Source organism: Cibotium barometz, chromosome 58, assembly GCF_041138505.1.
Source record: "Cibotium barometz isolate CiBa-2024 chromosome 58, ASM4113850v1, whole genome shotgun sequence".
NCBI lineage: Eukaryota > Viridiplantae > Streptophyta > Polypodiopsida > Cyatheales > Cibotiaceae > Cibotium > Cibotium barometz.
The window spans coordinates 41,108,271-41,130,691 of NC_141103.1; the positions used below are offsets into that span (position 1 = coordinate 41,108,271).

Consider the following 22,421-nt stretch of genomic DNA (forward strand, 5'->3'; position numbering starts at 1 on the left):
TACTCTCCATAGTCTGTGCGGGCTGCTGTATCCTGTGATGTCCGCTCCAGATCTGTACCCATCGTGTCAATCTCCTGGTACATGGGATCATCTCTCTCAAAGAAGGGTACCTGTGCACCTGCGGTGTGGGCATTGAAGTCTCCGGCCACCAGGAGGATGTCCCCTAGACTCGAAAACTTCATAATGTCACCATAAAGGGGCAGGTACGGGGACTCTCCATGGGTGGCATATTTAGAATTGGAGGGTGCAAAGTAACACACTGCAAGGTAGATGTCTCGGGCCCTCTCTGTTTGGATCCTCACCCACAAAGAGAAAGATATTAACGTCTACAGGCCAATGAGACAAAAGTACAATACATCCAAAATTCAAGGGCACGAAATGTCCCGCGTAGAAAATGAAAAGCATAAACTAAAAAACAACTAGCTATAACATGTGACCAAAAAGGAACTAGTGGCCTGATACAACTGCCAGAACAAGGCATATCTGATAAGAGTGTGGAACTGGAAAAATGGTAGTCTATGGGAAGAGAGAGAGAGAGAGAGACTAACCATTGCTGTAAGGGCAGCATAACGCTCTTCATTCAGGTACAATGGCTTTCCTCTATGCATATCGGTATCCTGGAGGTATGGCAAAAAAAAAGAAAAATGAGAGGCATTATATTTGTCCTTGAGATTTCAAACAGACTGCAATAGCAAAAAAAGAAAAATGATAGGCATTATATTTGTCCTTGAGATTTCAAACAGACTGCAGAAATAAGGAATGTAAACATCATCAATTACTGCACTGAATTCAATGGGTTATGCCATCCTACCTCCTCGCCAAAAGCATCCAGGTAAGGTGAAGGCCAGCTGGCTTGGCGTGCACACCTTTGAAGAAGAATGTTTGTTTTCTGCAATTAAAAAAATATTTTAGAATCTCTCCAATCTATCCAGTCCCCCCACAAAAAAACATTGTGCACCATGTTTAAGTTACTACATTAGTTGTTTCATATCCTAATTTTGTACCACTAGTCATATCTTAGGAGCGCTCATTTGACTAAGACTGGCATAGACTACACTATATCGGAGTTCCCCAGATAGCCTCTCATTCTTCCTTTGCATGGCAGTTCATAAGATATGCATGGCATAACCTTTAAAATCTGTGGGGTAAAGAAAATGGAGTGTTGTATTACCGGTGGCCTCTACTTTTTACATCCTCAAAAAGCTGGCACTTCAATCTGTTGGTCCGGCCAACAAATTCTTGTAAGTCTAGTCCTACTCGCCTCACCTAGAAGTGACACACATAAGAGTCTAGATCCAGAGTCGCCATACGGTTTTTTTGGCCACCCGCATAGTCCTGCTTTACTCCAAATGCATACTATAAAAAAGTGCATCACATGCTAGACAGTCGAAAGAGGAGGAAAGAAGAGTGAGAAGAACTAGGGAGGTATGGGTATAGAGAGAGAGAGAGTGGTTGTCAAAAAAAGCTCTCTCTAAGGCTCGCTCGAAACATGCACCTCGGCATAAGCTGAGGCTCATGTTTGAAAGAAACTACCGGTGATAATAAAACTACCTAGCATCCAGATAACATCCACCTAGCACATAAAATGGATCGAGCTCTATATTATCACTAAGGACCACTCTAGGGCGTGGGGCCAAACTACTAGTGCGAGTGGTGGGCACCGATGTGGATGCATGTAGACTAAAGAAATCTGTTTTGATCCTGAGAAAGATAGAAAGAGAGAAAGTTATATTAATGTCTTCAAAAGACCCAAAGGGTCTATAGGACTAAAATGATGTATACATAGTGTCTATGAAATCTTGTCATCAATGAAAAAGGAAAAAGCAACAGTAAACTAAAACTGAAAACTGAAAGCTAAGATCTAAGACTTTGAGATTATACAAGATGAAAAATCTAGATCCTACTATGCCAATAAGTGATGGGATATGGGAGAGCTGAATAAAAACAATCAATCAACCATGCATGCCAGGCAATGATGTATACATAGTGTCTATGAAATCTTGTCATCAATGAAAAATAAAAAGCAATAGTAAACTTGTAACATGCAGCGGAAGTCTTCGTATTGGAGGATCCTGTCGCACAAATGCTCACACCATCTTCTATATCCTAAGTCTCGCGAGTTTAGCAATCCACTTTAATACTTCAAACTTTAGAGAGAGATGAGAGAGAGAGAGAGAGAGAGAGAGAGAGAGAGAGAGAGATGATAACTGTACACCGTATGGGGTCCCGAATTACCCACTGAAGGGCTCCCTATCCCATTCCCGAGATAGTATTTGCTTTATTATCTTTAAAGAGACTGACAGTGTGACTGCAATAAGCCAAACACAAGACCTCTGAAGACCAAGTGTTGGGTTGAACTGTGCACTACTGTAGAAACACCAAAGATGTCCAATCTCGAGCCTATGCACTCTTCCCAATGGTATGAGGGAGGGATGCAATGCTAGGGCTGAGAGAGGGGCTGTTTGGGACTGTTCTAGACTGTATATGAATGCTGTAAATGAGTATGAATGCTGTGTTTTACCTTCACCAAGTGGCTGGAGCAAAACGATGAATGGATGAATGCTGAAAACTGTGTGGATGCAGAAAACGCAAGGCTGAATGCTAGCTGAATGCTGAACTGATGCGTTTTACTGATGTAGATGGCTGAATGCTCATGCGTCTGAGGCACCTAGGGCTGTAGGAGACAAACACTGAAGTGAGGTGGCTGAAACTGCAATCGCTTATGCTCCTGAGGCTGAGGATGACAAGTGCTTGATTGCTCTCTTGCTGAATATGATGAATGATGAAATGATTATGCAAGGGCTGTATTTATATGCAAAGAAGAAGTAATCCATACAAAGTACCGAATAAACCTACGGTAGTAAGAGCATAATCCAAGAAAACTACGGATCTCATGCACTGATCTCAATTTGGGCCAATTCCGAATCGCATCAATCTTTGTAGGATCCAACCGCAATTCATCTTTGGACACAATATGCCCAAGATAATGTATCTCCGACAAGATAAACTCACTCTTCTTTGCATTTATGAAGAGTTAATGCTTACGGAGTTCTTCAAAAACAATAGCCAAATGAGCTCCATGCTCTTCTTCGGTCTTCGAAAAGACTAGAATGTCATCAAAGAAGACACCTATAAATTTCCTATACCTGTGGAATATACAATGCATCATTCTAGTGAATGTAGCCAAGGCATTCATAAGACCAAAAGGCATAACAAGATACTCATAAAGCCCAAATGTTGTCCTGAAAGAAGTTTTATGTACATCCTCAAGCACCAAACGCACTTGATGATACCCACTCTTGAGATCAATTCGACTAAAGCATTCCGATCCATCCAACTTGCCAAGGATGCCATGTATGCATAGAATCAGAAACCGATTCTTGACGGTGATCTTATTCAAAGCTCTATAATCCACACACATACGAAAAGATCCATCCTTCTTTTGAACCAACAGGACGGGTGAACAATATGGAGAAGATCTTGGCTGAACCAAACCCTTTCCAAGAAGCTCATTTACCTGCTTCATGACCTCCTCTTTTTGGGATGCACTTACACGATGGCTTATTAGGTGATGAGCTACTGACACAAGATCAATACGATGATCTTCCGGTCGTACGGGTGGCAATTCATTTAGTAACTTATTAGCAAAACAATCATTGTACTCTTGCAATGAATTTCAGCCTATAATAACTAAAAGTGTTTACATGCACATTATTTTCTTTAACATGATCCCGTACAAAAATCAAGTACGCAATAATACTCTTTTTCCTTACTTTCTTAATTTGTACATGAGATACAAGGGGAATGGTATCACCCTCTTCACCAGCATCAATCACATGCCCTCGTCCTTATGCATGAAGGTAATCCTGTTGGTCTTGTAGGCCTTGCACGGATCAATGTGTGTATGCCAAGGCTTTCCAAGTAATACATTACGGCCATTCAAAGGCGCCACAAGAAAGTCCGCATGATCCAAATAGCCTTGATGTGTATGCATAACTTGCCAATAATAGGCATAACTTGCACTTCTCTACCAACAAAGGCAACCCCTACTTCAATTTCAAGACCCATGTCCTCCACTTCAATACCCAAAGCACCTGCAATCTGTGTAGATATGAAGTTCTCAGTTGCACAATGATCAACCATGAACAGAACAGGCTGATCATAAAGCTGTCCAAAAGTTTTGCGTACAACCATATCTTTGTTATCATGCGAAGTGTTGCCCTACACATCCGGAACCATATGCATATTGGACTTTGATGCATTCGCATTATCACGCTTCTTCTTGTTTGGGCATGCATTTGCAATATGCTCAGTGCTACCACAAGTAGAGCATTTCCCCTCGCTCATATATTGCTTTTTTTTCTCCGAAGTGCGACCATAGTCTCTCACTTTGAAGGGATGCTTCTTGGTAGAGTTTTTTTCAGCCTTTGGGCCATTTTTGTCTTGGTTTTGGTCCTCTTTAGGTGGCTGTCCATTATTTTGCAAGTTTTGGACAACCCTCACTGTGCCTTGAAATGAGGATTTAGCCTTATTGGATCGACGCAACTTGAGTTTCAATTGCTCGGTAGCAATAGCGGCTAAGAATAGTTGGTGTAAGGTGTGACCAGGATACATTTGTAATCCCACTTTTCCCTGTGTGACCACACTCTTGTATATTGGGCACTTAGCCCTAAGCTTTTGAGTACTCATTTGTACTTTCATTTGATTTATTATTAGAGTACATTTTTTCCAGCACTCACATTTCTCTGTGCTTGAGCTTGTGTGTGTGTGTGTGTGTGTGTGTGTGCGCGCGCGCGCGCGCGCAGGCTAGCTGTTGTTAGAATTAATAACCCAAACCTATGGATTATTTTCCTAAGGTTTCAAAGCAAGAGATTTTCTCTTTAATCATAATAATAGGAGGCGCCTCTTCTCCTACATTCCCTCCACCTCTTTTCCTACTCATAAGGAGGAGAATATGGAGTCTGATGACCTCATTGGTGATGTAAAGAGTTTGTATCTCCAGCCTATAAATGAGGCACCCATGTACTTGCTTCTAATTAATCAAGTTCAGCTTTGGCTCAGCATTGTCTCCATCTCCCGCCTTCGCATTGCTTCTCTCAGCTCTCCTCCACCATGTTCCTTCAATTGGTATCAGAGCAACATCCGCAACCTGACTGAACTCTACGATGGCATGCAACCACGCTCTTCTTGCTCACCATCGCCCTTGCAGCCTATCTCCTCTCTCTAAAGCCTCTTCATGAACATGCACCTACCATCAGAAAGACCCGAGCGTCACTCCTTTGTGGCGAGGAAATCTGCTGCCAACGACTGTCAACAGTCATCTTCTATCTGCATCGTTTAGGAGCCCATGCTGCTCGTTTCTTTGAGTCGACACCTTTATTTGACATCAATTGCGCTGGCAAGTTCGGCATGTTGCTGACCTGAAAGACAATACGTCACTGTTGCTGGACGCCTGTTGCAACGGGTGCCACGTCTGCAACCTAGTGTGCCGAAGCCAACTGCCGCTGCCGGTGGTCAGCCAAACTACGGCGATACTGCAACGGGTGCCACGTCTGCTCCTACACCAACATTCTGATCCGCCGCCTCAAACTGACGTCGATCTGCACAACGTACACGTGGCCTTCCTTTTATTATGGTAACCTTTTATATATATATATATATATATATATATATATATATATATATATATATATATATATATATATATATAGTTTTCTATATATTTTAGAAGCCCTTTAGAAGGCTATTCATATGCTTGGAGAGAGCTCATCTGTTTGTTCACACGATGCAGTTTAAAAGGACTATTTTCCTTGATAGACCCTTATTTTATAGGCACTATTGAAAGAGCACAACACCTTGCATAAAGGACTCCTCACATGCACTAAAGGAAAAATATGGTACCTTTGTAAGAGCTTGCTCACACTAGGGACATTGAAAGTTGTGTGTTACTGAATGTCTTGTTCACAAAGCCTCTTACATCAACACCATGTCCACTAGTAAGAGTATAGTTGAAATCATCAATATTTCATCTTTCGGAAGTGAATGCTCATCATCCTCTTTGGTTAACCAACCCTCCAAATCTTCACATGAAGTAACCTCTAGGAGAAAGAAGCTACCCACTATTAGAAGAAGCATTAAGAAACCCTGGTACAATAGAGAAGGCATTAAAATAGGACTAGGTCCTTATCTTGCATCAAATCTTTATCTATATGGGACACGGAATATAGAAGAAGACATGGGTTATTAATTTCTGTTTTTCTTTTATCGACTAAGTTGAGCTTGTAAAGCATTAGACATTGCCCTTGCTCTTGCAAGCAGTAAAGACCTTGCTATGGCTCCTAGTGAGGTGAGAGAAAAGTTTAGAAGAGAAAACTTTCACACTTGGCAAACCAAGGTGAAGTTTAATGGGTTGTGGAACATTGTTCAAGGGAAAGAGGAAAGACTAACGCCAGCCCCTCCCTCAAATAAAGTATATTGATCTTAGGAGAAACAAGTACATAGTGTCATGGGCATTTCTGACCAGATTTCCATACCAATGCATATGAAAACAGTATTGCAAACAATGTAGCTGTCGATGTAGACTTGCAACTCACACTACCCTCTCAAGTGCCCATGTTACCTACCATCTTCTCTCTAAGGTATGTGAACATGCAATCCAGTTCCTCCCTCCTACTACTTGCTTCCATATTTAAGCATCAAAGCTTCAAAAGGATGAAGGGAACCCAAGGAAAGCTTCCCCTTTGGTTCAATTTGAGAAAGGAGAGCTGAAATTAAGATTTTCAACAAAAAGACCAGAAAGTACAACAAACATAAGAGCTATTTTGTTGAATTTCTGTCATTGGGAGTGTGTGGAAGAGTGTACACCACCTCGAAACACTCTTGGAAGCTTCGAAAACACACTAGCAAGCTTGGATATGGAGTTGGAAAAAAGAGACCGCAGAAAATACAGCCAAAAAGGACAAATGAAGGAGGCGCCTACTTCTAGAGAGAGAGAGGGAAGAGAGAGATAGTAAGTTGTCTACTCTAGGTGTAAGGTAGAGAGGACAAGTGGCTTGTGGTGCAAGCTAGAGCGGACACATGGCTGGTTGCTCCCTAGGGGACAAGGTCAGGGCGGTGGACATTGGGTTTTGTCTACCTCGGGATATCAGTGTGTGCGAACACAGGGCTGGTCATAACTTATAAGTGAGTCTTGGTGGCCCAAAACTTAATGAAGTGTGTACACACTCACTTATAAATTAGTGTCAATTCCTAAAGCTAGGTTTACCACCTATCACATGCCACATAACCATGTCAGCAGACAGTTACACGCACAGTTCACGGGCAGGAGTCCCCTTACCTGGAACTACACATTGGTTAGGCAAGCATGAAAACAGCATGCAATTTCAATTGCCATCAAGCACATAAAGATACTATGCAATGCAGTATTGGTATGGACAATCCCCGTTCATGAAACTATACCAAAATAGGCGTGCTCTAGGCAAGTACACGAGGTACCAAACCCAATAAAACACCAATCCTCCAGGCATTTCTGGGCATGTACACACAGGCAAAGTCCCAACGAAAAGCCCAAGTCCACAGTATCACATGAGTGGCATCACTCCCCACCACGGACGTCGGTCCAATGTATATATATAATCAGAAAACACGGGAGGACCAATTGGGTTGCCAAATAGTGACACTAGCATGTGTTGCAGGAAGCATGGTGAAGCATGGGCCACTAAAAGTGATACCAAGGTAGACATAGGATGAGACAATCTCCACAGAATCCCCTGTATATGTCAAGCTCAATCTAGATGTGAAGGGGCGAGAAGTATTGAAGACCATTACCTTGGATTTACCAAGGTTAACAAAGTGGTCCCGCTGAGGGCAGAAGTCCTGTAGCGTATACAACTATCTCTAACCCCCTCGGATGAATCTAAGAGGACGATGATGTCATCTGCATGAAGTAGTAGGGGGATCAATATGCTTGCTAGTGTGGGACCAACCCTACCTAATTCGTTAATGAAGCCCGAGATCTCATCAATGTAGAGGCTCATCAGCAAGTGGTGGATGTCCGAATACTGTGCCTCCTCATATGCCCGTCTCTTACGTCTAGTAAGGGCAGACATCTGTCGTCCAGCCTGGCGTAGTGTAATCTGGCCCAGCTCTCTCTGTACTCTCAGCTGTCTGCGTAACTGGCGGCACTCATCATCATACCAGCGGTTCGGGGGGCATAGTCCTAGAACGGGTGCTCTCCATGCCATGTGTAGTGTGGGGGAAGCTCTCCATGGCTGCTGAATGCAATACTGACGTAAGTCCATCCGTGAGTGCCGATAGAGGTGCTAATGGATCTAGATGTAGTATCCCCTCATAGACATGTTTGAAGCGATATGGCTAAATGAGCTCCATAGTTGCTCCAAACAAGACAAACTGACCGCCTGGCTCAGAATCTTGATGGCCAATTGTTACAACTCTGGAGTGTCTGCCCCATAGTCCTCCCACCAAACACATGGATCAGCGGTGAAGCGATCTGCCAAAGCATTGGCTCTTCCAAACCTCCTCTTGCAAGCCCTGTAATCTGCCAGTTGATCCTTGATAGTTCTCTGCCTTGCAATGTCAGGCTCAAGTCTCTCCAAAATCATGTCCCATCCATCTGCCACCTCTGAATATGTGTATTGATTGCCTGCTTCAAACTGGGAATCAACCATGAAACCTGCTATTTGCATAGGTGAATGGTACATATCCCATCTATCTTGGCATAGCTTCCTTAAAACTTGGTATTTCTGTTCATCTTACTCAATGTGCTCCAACTTTTCCACCATCTTGTCCATACCCTCGTAAATCTTTCCAATGCATCGCTGAAGTGAATCTCTCATCCTCAACAAGTGGATGATCGGCTTCCCCAAAGCTATGAAGCGTCTCACTTGCTCCCACCAAAGAGGGTTCCCAATATTTGACGCACGTGCCTTCCCTAATGGTTCCAAACAATGCATGCCTCTCATACTCATCACTCACCATCAACTGCTTTAGGGCACTAGAACACTTGTTAAGGGACCCCAACATGAGGAAGTTGTATCCGAAGCGAGTCTCTGAATACTTGCGCAAATCTCTAGATGACTTCTTCCTGAACTCAGCCAGCAAGACAGTGTGCCTGTAAATGAAGGATACAATCTGGGTGGCTTGCTCTATGATGGGAGCAACCCAATCCAACTTCCGGATGTCCTTGAGAAGATTGTTGAGGCAGTGCGCCATGCATACAGAAAATGTGATATGAGGAAACCTGTCACACAACAATCTCCCGGCTGCCTTGTTCGTATTCTCTCCATCACATACAAAGTGGATCACTTTCTCTTCACCCACCGCTTGTACGGCTGCTGACCACTCTAGGAAGAGTGCTTCTGCACTTTTCCCTGTCTCGGATGCATCATGCGATGAGATAAAGTAAAATTGCCCTCTGGAATAGGCAATGACACCATGAATGGATCTAGACCGAGTGTCGCTCCAGCCATCTACAATAAGTGTGATGCCATTCCTGTCCCAAGAGGACCTAACAATCTCTCTTGTTGCAGCAACTGTGCCCAATACGAAGAGAGGGATTAATTGAAAAAGGACTTGTTATATTAATAAAAAAGGTGCAATTTAATTAAGAATTTTCCCATCTATTTTTTAAATAGTCAACGATCATTAAAATTTTTATTTAAAAAAAACAAGGTTCATTTACAAATTTTATTAAAAAAACACTTACTAATTAAAAGTTATTGATTGTGGAGGACCAAGTTGAGAAGTGCCTTGCTCCGACCTTAGCCTTGCTCCGACTTCAGCCTTGCTCTAGAAGGGGAGAAAGGGAGGGTAAGAGAGAAAGGGAGGGAGACAAGACCGTGCTGGAGCTTTGGGATTTGAATCTCACCTCTAGGGACTTGTGTCACAGTCACAGGAAACAAGTCTTGTGTACAAGACAAGTACACTGTACAAAACAAGCTTCGTACTAGAGATTATATGGTGTGGTGTTGAGACAAGTTGCAAGGAGAGCAACGGGAAGGAAGCAACAGGCAAGAAGCGACGTGATCACGGGCATCGCATGTGGGCTAGCCAACGCATTTTTTAAAAATATTTTATGCCACGTGGGCTGCGAATATCAAAGGCGGAGCCTTACGATTTATTTTGGGCCAACCATCGTTTCTCAACGGCATCGCTACTGGAACGGCCAGCCAACGTTCTTTTTGTATTGTTTTATGCCACGTGGGCAACGCATATCAAAGGCATTTTGCCATCGTTTTTTTATATTAAAATATGCCACGTAGGCAGCGTCGACCAAGGTGTCCCCTTTCTAGCCATTTCGGTGAGTTCGATTTCCCCGTTTCGGGGCGCCGTTTCCTGTGACCAAAAGTAATACAATGGTACCATGTATATACTGAGCCAGGCTAGCAAAATGGGCTTTACCATCCCAACAAAGTTAAAGGCCAATGTGCCTTTAAGTAATGGGGTGCCTATATATATATACATACAAAAATGGTAGAAATGATTGCAAAACTGGAAGAAAAAGTGATATGAAAACATCTGAGCAGTACATGTGATCAGCAGATGATCTTGTATAGAGTGAGATATGCTGTGTTCAGCTAATGGCGATACCCGCCTCGGCCAGAACCGATCTGATGGTGGAGGGAATGTCAGATGGGAGCGTGACATGTCGACGGAGTACCTCACGAATCCGTCTCTATGTGGTGGACAGTCCTGAGCTTTGGGTCGCGAACGTCTGGCTCGCATAATGGATCGACCTCTCCCACTAAGAACTCCTCTGGGGCGTGGTATCATAGTAGAGGAACTATTGTGGGAAATGGATTCCGATGTGGATGCATGTACCACAAAGAAATCTGTGATGGCTCTCTGTGAGGTGTCATGTCGGAGCCGGGGCTGTCTCTCGGCATGCTGCCTCAACACTACATCCCTGTGTCGTCTGAGCATCAAGTACATGCCCAAGCACCTCTGATCCTCAATCTGTATCACCCATGAATCTTATGTGCTGAAATCAGCCGATGTTCCCTCTCGCGTAAGAGGCGAAGCCTGGTGGTTTTGCACTCTTCATCATACCATCCATTCTGGGGTTGGGATCCCACTGGCAAACTTGCTATGGAGCATGCGGTGTAGGGGAAGCTGGCGTGGGCGGAGTCATGGATGATGGAGGAAAGTTGGGATGTGATGGTGGAGATAGGGAGGGATAAGTCAAGAGCTGAAATGTGGCAGGAGAGATGGTCCTCATAGATGTGGTCAAGATCATGATGGAAATGAATCCAGGTGAAGGTGGTGACAAGGGGTGTGGGTGTGGGCGGTAAGATGGGGCATGAGATCATGAAAGAAAGTAATGTGTGGTCAACTAGTATGGGGGGAGGAGGGATGGTGAAGTCTGAGATGTGTGGTATGAGAGCGGGAGATCCCATGAGGTAATCCACCGTACTAGTGCCTCCCCCATGCAGAGAAGATGTAGGGCTGTCCGCCGACTGCAGCCATCTGGACAACCCATTATATATAACCAGCTCATGCATAGCCCCCATCTCCAAGCAGTGTCTACCATATGATGTTGCATTCCCCATATCCTGGTTGGCCCTCTGGAGGCCCATCTCAGCCAAGTCAATTTCTGACAACATAATGGCATCTCCCTCGAAGTCATATGTCTGAACATATTTCCCTTTTGTCCGTGCATTAAAGTCTCCTAATAGGAGGACCTCTCCTTGCTAGGAGAACTCTACAATGTTTGCAAATAATGGCGCATAGGAAGTCTCCCCTTTCTCTGTCAACTTGCATGCCTATTATGATTTCTCTGGTGGGAAATAGCATACTGCAATATGCATCACTCTCAAGCCAGGCCTGGCTAATCGCATCCACATAAAACGAGCCTCCTCATCGTGTCTAACCATTGTGAGCATGCCTCTCAAATGAGGGCGAAACAAGTATGCCACTCCTCCAGAGCCACACTCCCACAGTGGTGCGTGTTTGTCCTCTGAAAGCTGATTCCCATAAATAACCCTCCACTTTGGGTGGCCCTCTCTCAGGACTTTGATGCGTTTCTGTGTAGAAGATAATATCTCTATCTGTGTAAGTCTCGGTAAAGCCTCCTATGTCTGACCATAGAGTTCCATTGCAATTCCATACTCCCATCCTCAATGCATCTATGGTCTCATAGACCCCACACCGTCATGTGGGCCGTTTATCCGTGATGATGACTCGGTCATCACGATAAACGGCCCATTTTCTTGCCTTGCAGGCTTCCATAACCTGAACCATCCCGGCTTTCCTATATTCCACCTGTAGGGGGGTGAGGTCATCTCCAAGGTATATTTTGGTGGTTGAGAGGGTGGCCCTCTTCTTCAAGAAAGCCAAACAGGACTCCGTATCTTTGAACCTAAGGAGGAGAGGCCTCTCCCTCGTCAAGTCCTTCTCGGCTCGCCAACCATCTACAAAAGGGGTGTGATCGAGGCCCATCTATCTACATAAAGTCTCACCGTGTGAGTTGCCCACTTGCAAGCATGTTACTCGCACATGCAGGGCCCTAGATTGGCGACGCTTCTCTTTCACAAGCATGGCCATCATGATGGATGTGGCATTTGGCGTGTGGACTGTTTTTTGCTTTTTCACCTCCTCAACCCATTTGGAGGTTTCCCAAACCTCTTCTTTGGTTGCTTCCATGTCTTTCCGGAGGCCTGCATGCTCCTCCCGAAATCCTGATTTGGCCTCTTGAATCTCTGCTCTGACTGCCTTCTTAGTCTTCTCTAGTTCAGGCCAAGTTTGGCACTGGCGTCTCGCAACTGGGCAATCTCTAGAGCAAGATCTCTCCTTGCATAATTCCATACATTTCTCCATGCATGCAGCCAGGCATGCGTCCTTCCAGGCTTCCATCTCTTGTCGCATCTCAGCTTGCAGCTGTTTGTACATTTCCTCTTTGCCCTGAATTTCAGTCTTGACAGCATGAATCTCCTTTCAATGCAGGTTTAATGTCCTGTCTATCAGCTGTTTGTACATTTCCTCTTTACCCTGAATTTCAGTCCTGACAGCATGAATCTCCTTTCGATGCTGGTTCAATGTCATGTCTATCAGTTTCTTCTGGTCTGAAAGGGCCTTTTGAGCCTGTTCTTCGATCTTGTTCACTCTGTCTTCAAGAGGGAGCACCATTGTCACAGTCACCCAACTCAAGATGTGGTCAAGGACACAAAGAAGACGGGAAACGGCCCGATGCGCGATGGGGTAAGGGCGGGAGTGGCTTCTGGTTGAGGGTTCAACCATTAGTTCGGGGTAGGGACATTCTACATACTGCACACAGAGAAGAGGGTGAATGGGCGGGAGCAGGGCGGCAGCGGCTGTGCACATAGAGGGTAGGGACATTCTACATTACTGCACACAGAGCAGAGGGCGAATGGGCGGGAGCAGGGCGGTGGCGGCAGGCGCATAGAGTAGAGGGCGAATGGGGAGGAGCAGCGCAGCCGGAGGCTGCGTAGAGAGAGAAAGAAAGAAAGAAAGCTGTATTAACGTCTACTACAAGCTGAACTCGACCTATGAGAGAAATCAATGTACAATTGTCAATGTCTTCTGGATGTCCAGAAAAAAAAAAGGGACAAAATGAACATGAAATAAACTACAAAGGTACTGAGCTCGTGGGGGGGTGTGATGGATGGAGCACTACTACTAGAGGCTCAGTATGCAACCTATATGCGCAGGGTATACAAGAATGCAATGCAGATCTGTCTAGCTCCAACCAGTACCATAATGGGGGTGTAATATGTGATACATAGGGGATGGCGAGGCAAAAATACCTCAGTGCATGATCTTCGGGTGTGAGTGTAAGTGAGCTAGCCGCTCCTGGATATGGTGCTGATGTCGAGCCCGTATCTCTGTGATCTCCCTCTGTTGTAGTCTGGGACTCTGGTAGCCTGGTGCTCTCGGTCTCCGTCTGGCTCGGAGGTCCGCAACGAGCTGAAGTGTCACCCCCTCCTGTGTCAGGGTAGGCACTGGGATAGATCTCTGGAAGAAATCAGTGAGCTCGAGCTGTCACCCACCTCTCCCTGTGGTATGAGTCCGTAGCACTGTCTCTCTGTGGCGCTGTCTCTCTAGCAAGAACTATCCAAATCTGCGCTGGCCTGCGGACTCCATGATCTAGCGGAGTGAGGGATGTCCACTGAAGATGGTGGTGTATCTCTCTCTAATGACACTATATGCTCTGCATCTGAATACATAATGTTCCTCACTCTCAACCTCCTCCTGGCATAGTCTGCATATCCTCTCTCCTCTGGGGATCCGTGCTTGCCCTACCTGCCTCAATCTCAAGCAGGTGTGATGACACTCTGAGCTGGCCAATCACCACTCGGGAACTGTGAGACATGTACACATCCATGTATCCAGGTCTCTGTATGCAGCAGTCCGCTGAGATACGCATAAACTGATCTTTGTAGTATAGCATCTTCGGCAGTAGAGGCTGACTAGGTGTAATCCAAGTCTCTTGAGTAAATCGCTACCATAAATCTTGCCGACCGACTCTGTTCCTCTCACCGTGAGAGAGCTGGACGTGTGGTGCATGTATATCATGCTGGAAAGGTGGCAGGTGATCTATGTCAAGACCATGCTGAGTGAGCCACTGTGTCATCTGTGAATACCATGATCTCCTATCTCCACTCTCTGCGAGCTGCCTGGACACCTCAAAAGCTCTATGTGAGAGTCCATCTGATGGCTCCTCTGTATGAAGCAGACCGTCTGGAAGAGGGCCTCTACTAGCATAGGAGGTGCAGCAAACTCCGTCCCGAAAATGTCATGTGGGACCCAGGGTTTGCTGCGGATCATCCGTGAGAGGATGAGAATTTGAGGCCTCTCTATCTGAGACCATGTGGAGGTGGCGAGCCCAGGTGCCCATACTGTTGCAACATAAATCAAAGCAGGGGTGACTAGTGTGTCAAACAACCACCCCTTCGTGCGGGGCTCCTGGAAGTGTGCCTGGTGACACTCTCTCTAGCATGGTCAGAGCTGCATACCCTCGTGTGAGTCTATCCCTGGCTGCCTGTGCCATAGTAAATCTTCCTGGCGGAGTCGTAAATGTAATCCCGAGGTACACATATGAGTCTACCACCTCTACCTGTCCTCCTGCTAGTGTGAAGATGGCCTGTCGTCGAACCAGCCCTAAGGTATGGAAAATCATGGCCTTGGTTTTCCCAAGGTTCACTGTAAGCCCCCTCTATGTGCAGAAGTCATCGAGTGCATGGAGATTGTGATATGCAGCGGAAGTCTTTGTATTGGTTGATCCTGTCACACAATATGCTCACACCGTCTTCTGTATCCTGAGTTTCGTGAGTTTAGCAATCCATTTCATTTACTTCAAACTTTAAAGAGATGAGAGAGAGATATGAACACTGTACACCAGATTGGGTCCCGAATTACCCACTGAAGGGCCCCCTATCCCGATAACGAGATAGTATTTGCTTTATTACTTTAGAGAGAATGACTTTGGACTGTAGATAAGCCAAACGCAAGATCTCGAAGGATCGGAGAGCGGCTGATCTGTACACTGCTGTAGAAACACCTCAATGACTTGATCTTGAGCCTATGCACTCCTCCCAAGGGATATGAGGAAGGCCTGCACACCTGAGGCTCAAAGAAGAAGAAGGTGGACTGTTCTACACACTGTTAGAATGCTGAAAACACATATGAATGCTGAGTTACCTTCACCAGATGACTGCTGAATGTGTTGATGATGCAGAGAAGGCTGGACACTGATGCAAACAACTGTTTCAGGGCTGGAAACTGCTGTAGACTGTTGCTTCAGGGCTGGAATCTGCTGTGGACAGAAACGCAGGTGTCTGGAGTGCTGATGGACTGAAACGCAGGTGTCTTGGGGCTGCTGGACAGAAGCTGCAGGGTACTGAGGCTGCTGGACAGAAGCTGCAGGGTACTGAGGCTGCTGGACAGAAAAACGCAGAGGTCTTCTGCTGTACGGCTGTGCAAAACGCAGATATGAAGGCTGATTGCTGGCGTTAAACTATGCTGAACTGTGGGCTGAACTATGGGCATGAACTGATGCTGAATTCAGGGCTGAAAGAGGCTGAAGACAGGCACCTAGGGCTGGGCTGAAGCTATGGATCTCAAGGGGCTGGAGAAGAAAGCTTATGGGCACTAGGGCTGGATTAGTCTTAGGCTGAAAGCAAGAGAGAGGAGAGCTCTTAGCACAATGAAGACTGAATGAGCAAAAGAGGCTCTAGGCAAGCCTATTTATACTAACTGGAGGTTGGTCATTTAATAAAGTTAATATTTATAAATGCCCAATAATGCAAATAATGATAAATAAATACTAATAAATATGGGAAAAATACCAGATAAATCCCAGTAAATTCCCTAAGGCTTTGGGGATGTTCTAAATGATGCACAGGCATATGTATGCATATTATGCAAGATGCAGAGTGCTTTCTGATGCAAACCCTAAGGCTTCTACTGACTCTACATGCATGAATGATTCTCTCCAAGTGGGTTAAGGGACTTGACTGACTGACTGACCCACTAAGGCTGAGGAATGACCTACGTAGCTCGTGCCTGACTTATCCTGGACTGAGGATGTACAATGGGGTCACGGCATACGACAATTATCATCCTATTGGGTTCTAAAACTGTACAATTGTTGCACTTCTGATGATGAGCCATCTTGTCACCATGCACTGAGTGCAGAGTGCATGTGACATTCCCTCCTGATTAGCTTGGGGGCAGGTTCATGGCTTCCAAGTAGTCCGCCAATAACTGGGGGTACTCCTGGAAGAACTCCTCGTCGAGCCATACGGCTTCGTGGGTGCCTCGATCTCGGAACTTCGTATAGAACTGACGAATCCGTCGACCGGAACCATGCTTCCATCGATGAAGAAGGATCTGCTCAGGCTCAATAACTTCTGCCTCGTCTACCACGTCTGGCTGCTGTTCATGTGAAACATCAAACACTTCTGGACCAACATATGGTTTTAGCCAAGAAACATGGAAAACATCATGCATTGTCCAACTAGCAGGCAACTTTAACTTCATTGAGACATCACTTATCTTCTTAACTATTGGAAAAGGGCCAAAACTACGGAATGAAAGCTTGGGACAACGTTTGCCCACTTGTTTCAATCTCTGCTTCATGATACGCAAATAGACCCAATCCCCTTCCTTGAAGTGGACATCTCGTCTAGATTTATTTGCCTGTCTGCTATATGCTTCCTGAGCTTTGGTCAAGCGGTCCTTAACTGACTCAATGATCTCGGAAAATGCTTCCGTGGTTTTATTAGCCTCTAAAGATGGAGACACCATTCTCGTCAAAAGAGAAGAAAAACGGCGACCAAAGGCTGCTTCATATGGAGTCCGTCCGACACTGGATGAATGCGTGTCGTTCAAGATAGCTTGGACCAATGGAAGATAGTGCTCCCATTTGGACTGCTGGTCATGACAGTATGACTTGAGGACATCAAAGGCCAACTGATTATAAATTTCTGTCTGGCCATCTGTCTGGGGATGGAGTGCACTAGACAATTGCAACTTAGTTCCAAAGTTTTCAAATAATGCCCTCCAGAAATGCGAGGTAAACTTGGAATCTCTGTCTGATGTTATGGTGCTAGGCAAACCACAAATTGGATACCAATGCTTGAGAAACAGACGGGCTACGTCCTCGACTGTGGCCGTATGCTTGCATGGGATGAGCATGCAGAACTTACTAAAGCGATCCACAATGGTAAAACACTGAGTGTTACGGGATCCAGTGGATGCTGGTAGAGGCCCTACAAAGTCCATAGATATGTCGATGAAAGGTCCGTCGGGGATAGGCAAAGGTTGAAGTAAACCTGCCTTCTTTGTATGGGGAACCTTGACTTTTTGACAAATCTTACAGGCTTGTACATGTGCATAGACATCACGCCTCATCTTTGGCCAATAAAAGGACCGTTCTAATTTCTCGAGGGTACTGTTGATACCCCTATGTCCTCCAACTAAGGAGTCATGGGCATCGTGGAGAAGAGCGGAACGCTTTTCCCGAGTAACACAGAGACGGTTCTTGTAGAACAACCAACCGTTCTGTACTGAATAGTGGCCAGGCTCAGAAGTGAGGGCCAAACTATACTGAGTACCAAACTCAGGGGAGTCGACATATTGGTCTTTCATACTATCCAAGTCCTTCCCCGTGATTTCGAGAATGGTAGCTTCTTGGACTGCCTGGATGCTGGACTTTCGACTGAGAGCATCTGCTACTGGGTTATGCTTACCAGGGATGTATTCAATCATACCTCCAAACTGTTGGAAGATTTGACTCCACCTGGCCTGTCGATCACTCCACTGGGCACTTGGCATAGTCTGAAGCCACTTAAGTGCTTGGTGGTCCGTTTTCACTGTGAAAGCCTGTCCATAAAGAAAAGGCTTCCAATGTTTGAGCGCTGTGATCACACCCAAAAGCTCTTTGTCATATACCGAATAATTCTTTTCGGCGACATCCAACTTTCTGCTGTAATATGCCACGGGTCTATTGTCCTGCTGGAGGACTGCTCCTATGGCTACATTGCTGGCATCGGTGATGACCTCGAAAGGTTCGTCCCATGATGCTAACTTTAATACAGGTGCTTCTGAGGCAGCTTTCTCGAGTGCACGGAATGCATCAAGTGCCTTACCTGTAACTGAGACTTTCTGCTTGCGAGTCTTCACCACCCTGAGCAAGTCGGTAAGAGGTGCTGCAAGGTTGGAAAACTGATGGACATGGGTACTATAGGCCTGACAAAGACCTACGAATGAACGGATTTCTTGGGCGGTCTTAGGAATATCCCAATCTAAGATCTCTTGAACCTTTGAGGGGTCCAGTCTAATCCCATCGGAACCAATGATGTAGCCCAAATACTGAACTTCCTTAATACCAAAGATAGACTTTTTGGCGTTTATGTAGAGCTGATTATCTCGCAAAAGTTGCAAGACTTTCTCCACATCTTTCTCATGCTGCTCCGCAGTGGCTGAGAAGACTAGTATGTCATCAAGGAATATGAAGACACACTTCCCAATGTGGACTGCGAAAATCCTAGACATCATCTTATTGAACGTTGCGGGTGCATTTGTAAGCCCAAAAGGCATGACTACGAACTCGTAGTGACCACGCTCTGTCCTGAAAGCTGTTTTTGGAATGTCAGCTTCAAAAATGCGGACCTGATGGTAACCACTCTTGAGGTCGATCTTAGTGAAAAACTTAGCACCGTCTAAACGCTCCAAAATGTACTCTATCCTGGGCATAGGAAACTTATTCTTGATAGTGAGTTTGTTTAATGCCCTGTAGTCTACACAAAGGCGTGCAGACTTGTCCTTCTTTTGGACAAATAGGATAGGTGCAGCAAATGGGGAGGAAGAAGGCCGAATGAATCCGGCTCGGAGAAGCTCAGATAACTGCTTTTCCAACTCGCCCTCTAAAGTCTTGGAAAGACGATAGGGAAACCTGCTAGGAGGATCTGATCCAGGGACCAAATCAATGTGATGGTCCTCAAGGCGAGAGGGAGGGAGACTGGGTGGGAGATCGTCCCTAAGCATAATGTCCTGGTGTCTGGATAGGAGGTCTGCTAACTGAGGGACTGAAGATGTAAGGGATGCTACTAATGAGGGAGGGGCTGTTTGAGCACGAACATAAAGGAGTGCTCCTTCTGCTCCCTTGCGGATAGCTCGTCGGGCCTGGAGATGTGAAATCAATGGGATGCCAAGAATGCTTCTATCCCCCCGAATCATGACAGGCTCAGGAAAACCTTTACAAATAGTAAAAGTGTCCTGCTCCCAATTGGGAATAGGCTCATACTGACGGAACCACTGAATTCCTAAGATCATGTCACACCCTAACAGAGGGGAGACGATGAAATCTCGTTGGAATGAGGCCTTCTGAACTTCGAAGGCAAACTGCTGTGCCTTCTGGGAAATGTGGGTGCGAAGACCAGGTGTAAACCCGTCCACATCCAAATGATATGGGACTAAAGTGCAGTTCAATTTATTAGCCAACTGGGGAGAGATGGCATCTTCAGAACTACCCATATCGAAAAGGACTACAAACTGTCGGCCCTGGGCAGAGCCATAAGCTCGGATAAGGCTCTTCTGAGCAGCATCGCTCTCACCCTCCTGCTTAGCATCAAATACCACGGATGGTATAGGATGCATGGAAGGTAAAAGTTGAACTGCATTTGAGGTAGTAGGCGGGGCTGGAGGAGCTGGGGAGGCTGTGGCAACTGTGGCAGAAGGAGCTTTGGCAGCTTGTGCCGCTTGCCATTTGTGGTAATCCTTCTTACCATGCCCTATAATATGACAGAAAAAACATCTATTTTCTGACTGATACTTCTTTTGCTCCTCTGGAGGAAGATAACCTCCAGTAATGCCTGCTTTAGCCTTTTCATCAGGGGTTTTCTTAGGTTCTTTATCCTTCTTACCCCCTGAACTGGAGCTATTACTGTTGTCCTTCTTAGCATCTTTAGAAGATGCGTTACCTTTCCCTGACTGTGCAGCTGATTGCTGCTGCTGGGGTTTGGTACTGGACTGAGATGTCTGCTTGGGCTTGCTCCCGTTGAGCTTCATTTCTTCGTTCTGAGCGAGAGTCAGAGCCTGGTCATATGTACTTGGTTCAAAGTTACGAACTGTGAACCGAATGTTGGAGTCCAATCCACGAATGAATTGCTCCATCTTGGCCTGCTCAGATAACCCTAACTGCTGTGCTAAAGTAATAACCTTACCGGAAAACTGAAGCACTGGGGAACCGTTCTGTCGGAGTCCATAGAACTCGTCTTTCAGACCGGTCATGTAATGGGGCGGGAGAAATCTGGTCTTCAGGTCATGGACAAAGATGTCCCAGTCAAAGGCTGTGACACCTGTGGCCTGGTCAGTATGAATACTAGACCAATGCTGCCACCAAGTGACTGCCTCACCAGTGAGATGGGGAGCCGCTAAGTGGACTTTGTCTTGTGGGTCTGTGATCCTAGCTAATGGAAAATGAGCATTAAATTGATGAACAAATTGATTAACTGAAGAATGATCACACTTACCATCATACTTGCTGAAATTCGGTTGACTGCGAATGATGGTGGTTGCTGCTGCGGGATGCTGGCTGGTGACACCTATGACTGGGGAGACTGAGGAGAGCTGCTGATACCTCAAGTGTATGGCCTCCTTTTCCCGTTGGTGTTCGAGTAGCATACGTTCTCGATCAAGCTCACGTTGGTGTTCCCGAGCGGCGAGTTCAGCCTGACGCCGGTCTTCGTCGATCCTGCGTTGGGCTTCCTCATAGTCCCGTCTTTCTTCTTTTTCTCTTCTCCTTCCGGCCTCGTCCTCTCTCCTTTGTTGTTCCATCTGAAAGAAGAGGGAGATGTAGTCGGGTGCTGCTGGAGGTGTAGAAGGACGTGCTGCTGCTGCCTCCAAGAGTTGGAGACGCTCCATGAGTAGCTGGTTCTGAGCTCTTAGAAGAGCTATGGTGTCTGCTGTAGGCGGAAGAGCAAGGTCTCCTTCGGGGGAGACGTCTTCCGGCTGATGAGTACTCTCTCGTGTAGACATGATGCTGAAGTCGGTGGTCGTACCGGAACGCAATCTAACCATCCAAGGATGCCCCCACGCTAGGATACGGTGTGTGTGGACTATCTGAATCTGATACCAATGTGATATGCAGCGGAAGTCTTTGTATTGGTTGATCCTGTCACACAATATGCTCACACCGTCTTCTGTATCCTGAGTTTCGTGAGTTTAGCAATCCATTTCATTTACTTCAAACTTTAAAGAGATGAGAGAGAGATATGAACACTGTACACCAGATTGGGTCCCGAATTACCCACTGAAGGGCCCCCTATCCCGATAACGAGATAGTATTTGCTTTATTACTTTAGAGAGAATGACTTTGGACTGTAGATAAGCCAAACGCAAGATCTCGGAGGATCGGAGAGCGGCTGATCTGTACACTGCTGTAGAAACACCTCAATGACTTGATCTTGAGCCTATGCACTCCTCCCAAGGGCATGAGGAAGGGCTGCACACTTGAGGCTCAAAGAAGAAGAAGGTGGACTGTTCTACACACTGTTAGAATGCTGAAAACACATATGAATGCTGAGTTACCTTCACCAGATGACTGCTGAATGTGTTGATGATGCAGAGAAGGCTGGACACTGATGCAAACAACTGTTTCAGGGCTGGAAACTGCTGTAGACTGTTGCTTCAGGGCTGGAATCTGCTGTGGACAGAAACGCAGGTGTCTGGAGTGCTGATGGACTGAAACGCAGGTGTCTTGGGGCTGCTGGACAGAAGCTGCAGGGTACTGAGGCTGCTGGACAGAAAAACGCAGAGGTCTTCTGCTGTACGGCTGTGCAAAACGCAGATATGAAGGCTGATTGCTGGCGTTAAACTATGCTGAACTGTGGGCTGAACTATGGGCATGAACTGATGCTGAATTCAGGGCTGAAAGAGGCTGA

The 22,421-nt window shown here is 45.9% G+C and overlaps 1 protein-coding gene across 5 annotated transcripts in view; it reads right to left on the reverse strand.

Annotated features, from left to right (window-relative positions):
- The window catches only part of PRT6 (proteolysis 6), a 120,371-nt gene that overhangs the window by 13,230 nt on the left and 84,720 nt on the right, over positions 1-22,421 (reverse strand). For all 5 annotated transcript variants that reach the window (XR_015265026.1, XR_015265028.1, XR_015265027.1 and 2 more), the window contains exons 15-16: positions 812-889; positions 549-617 (exon numbers count right to left, since the gene is read on the reverse strand). Coding sequence is in view for 1 of the 5 variants with exons in the window: in XM_086792439.1 (XP_086648565.1) it covers positions 549-617; positions 812-889 (147 nt within the window). In the remaining 4 variants the exon portion in view is untranslated. The remainder of the gene's footprint in view (positions 1-548; positions 618-811; positions 890-22,421) is intronic.